At 48.5% G+C, this 2,029-nt stretch overlaps 1 protein-coding gene across 2 annotated transcripts; it reads right to left on the bottom strand.

Moving 5' to 3' along the window:
* Window positions 1–642: 642 nt before the first annotated feature.
* On the bottom strand, window positions 643–1,724 carry LOC105465871 (spindlin-2). Of its 2 annotated transcripts, XM_011714516.3 has the most exons (2): window positions 1,222–1,724; window positions 643–918 (listed from the first exon to the last, which is right to left on the bottom strand). In XM_011714516.3, exons 1-2 carry the CDS (start codon window positions 1,444–1,446, stop codon window positions 670–672), a joined length of 474 nt encoding a protein of 157 aa, XP_011712818.2. In that variant the 5' UTR covers window positions 1,447–1,724; the 3' UTR covers window positions 643–669. The 2 variants fall into 2 exon arrangements, with proteins under 2 accessions (XP_011712818.2, XP_070944731.1); XM_071088630.1 differs by having other exon boundaries at window positions 643–1,724.
* Between the last annotated feature and the right edge of the window lie 305 nt (window positions 1,725–2,029).

The raw sequence follows: 2,029 nt of genomic DNA, 5'->3' as shown, positions 1-2,029 counted from the left end.
CACCCTAACCCACGCAACTCTTCCTTTGTGTTTCCATTAGCCTCTCCCCAGATCCCTGTCAGGTTGATACTTCTCCCCCTTACTCTGGTCCATCTTCTAAACTTCTTTATGTTCCTCTGTTCTCAATTTATTCTGTCTGTTTTCCTCTAAGCCCCAAGATCTCACTCTCCCTCTGTTAGTCTTCACTCCTTTCCCATTTGGAGGTTTCCTCCTCATAGGTCATCCCCTCCCCCAAGAATCCCCTCCCTTTCTGGCCCTTTTCCACCTTTTCCTAAGCAGTCACCTCCTCCTCTCTCCCGGAGACAGCTAATCGCTTGTTCTTTCCCCTGCCCCTTCCAGACCAGACCAGCTAAGTCTGGTGCCATTTTTAAATGACTGATTATGATTCTAACTGAACTTTATTCACAGCCGAAATTGACAGCTGTTCCTTCCTTTCATGCCCCATCTACCAAACACACCTGATCTTTTCAACAAGACAAAGCGCTTACACACAGCATGTCACGTACACACAAATTTGTATTTTTTAGAACAAAACAACAGTTAATGCTGGCAAAGATGTTGGGTTATCAGGGATTCCATAGGCTTTCAGTACACTGAAAGGTAACTTTTTTTTCATGTCTACAAATTATACATTTATTTCCACACATGAGCCAAATTTTACCCTAACAGTTAGGACTTTTTCACCAAATCATAGACATAGATATGGAAATCGTCATCAAACTTGATGAAATACACAGAGGGTTTGGCTTCCACTTGGTGAGTGACCATGCCAATCCTTTTGGAGCCATCTTCTTTGGTATATTCCACATGCTTACCTATCAGGCCATCTACAACTCCTCCTGGCTCCCTCTCTGTTGGAGGAGACTCATTGGATTCTGGCATGATGCGGAGGTCACCTTCCTTATAATCATCTAGAAGCTGGTACATGTACAAGACAGGATCTTTCTCATAGGTAATATAAAACCAGGCTTTCATGATAGGTGCTTGAGCTAAGACCATACCCCTCCATTCATCCTTAGAACCATGCTCTCCCTCAAACATGTGTTCCACTGCTTTGCCAATTATGGTATTTGCAAGGTTGGCATCACTAACGTGAGATGATGCCACCCTGTCAGAAAGAATTTTAAGAGACAAAACTCTTTCATCTCTGTGAAGTTCCAGTCCATAAACACAGTCAATTCCATCATATTTCACCAGATAAAGAGAGGGATTTATAGGCACCTGATCCAGAACGGTTCCTTTCCACTGGGTGATGGGCTCATCTCCTTCTTTCCATCCATGAGAAATTCTGCATCCCACGATGTTCCTGCGGGGCTGGGATGAAGGTCTGCCTCTCTGCTTCTTTTGGGAGACTTTTTTCTTTGTCATATTTGCAGACCCAGTGGCCCGTCCTGCAGCTGCCCTGGTTTGTTGCCCTTCGGCTTCCTGTGCGTTGGGGGTCTTCATGCCTGCTGGGGGAGGAGAGAGGATAGAGAGGCATATCCAGTGTGCCACGAGGCAAACTTTTCCCTATAGCCATGTCTGGATATACTCTGCGCTAGTGCCTAAGGTTCCCCTAGGAGCCTGGAAGCAATGCTGGAAATCTGGCTGCATGCCTGCAGTGCTCTCTCTCTTAAGTTCCTTTGGGCTGTGGGGAAAGGCTGGAGTGGTGCAGTAGAGCTGTCTGTGGTTAGGAACTCTGCAGAAGTGGCTGGGCCACGTCCTCCTAGCTCAGAGCCCACTGCCCTCCCTGAACCCCTTGCTGCCACTGGAGTCCACTCCCAATCCCCTGCAAAGCGGCCTTGACCAGCACCCACTACCCTCATGCCCTCTGTGCCCCTGCTGCTGTCCATAACCCCCACTGCCTATCCTAACCACTTCCCTGGTACCTACCTCCCTTGCTTCCTGGGTATCACTTTCAAATCCTTGTCTGGCTCCTATTCCTACCCTTTCCCCTGTTGTCCACCGCACTCCCCCACCCCACCCTTGCCTGGCGCCCACCTCCACCCCCTGTCTCCTGCTGGATTCCTTCCCATCCCCCTCTCCATTC

Source organism: Macaca nemestrina, chromosome X, assembly GCF_043159975.1.
Source record: "Macaca nemestrina isolate mMacNem1 chromosome X, mMacNem.hap1, whole genome shotgun sequence".
Lineage (NCBI taxonomy): Eukaryota > Metazoa > Chordata > Mammalia > Primates > Cercopithecidae > Macaca > Macaca nemestrina.
The sequence above is the reverse complement of the archived record's forward strand: the minus strand, read 5'-3'. Positions and strand labels throughout refer to the sequence as shown.

Bases quoted from the DNA above. Each gene is read 5' to 3' on its own strand.
- LOC105465871 (XM_071088630.1), bottom strand. From the start codon at position 1,446: ATGAAGACCCCCAACGCACAGGAAGCCGAAGGGCAACAAACCAGGGCA.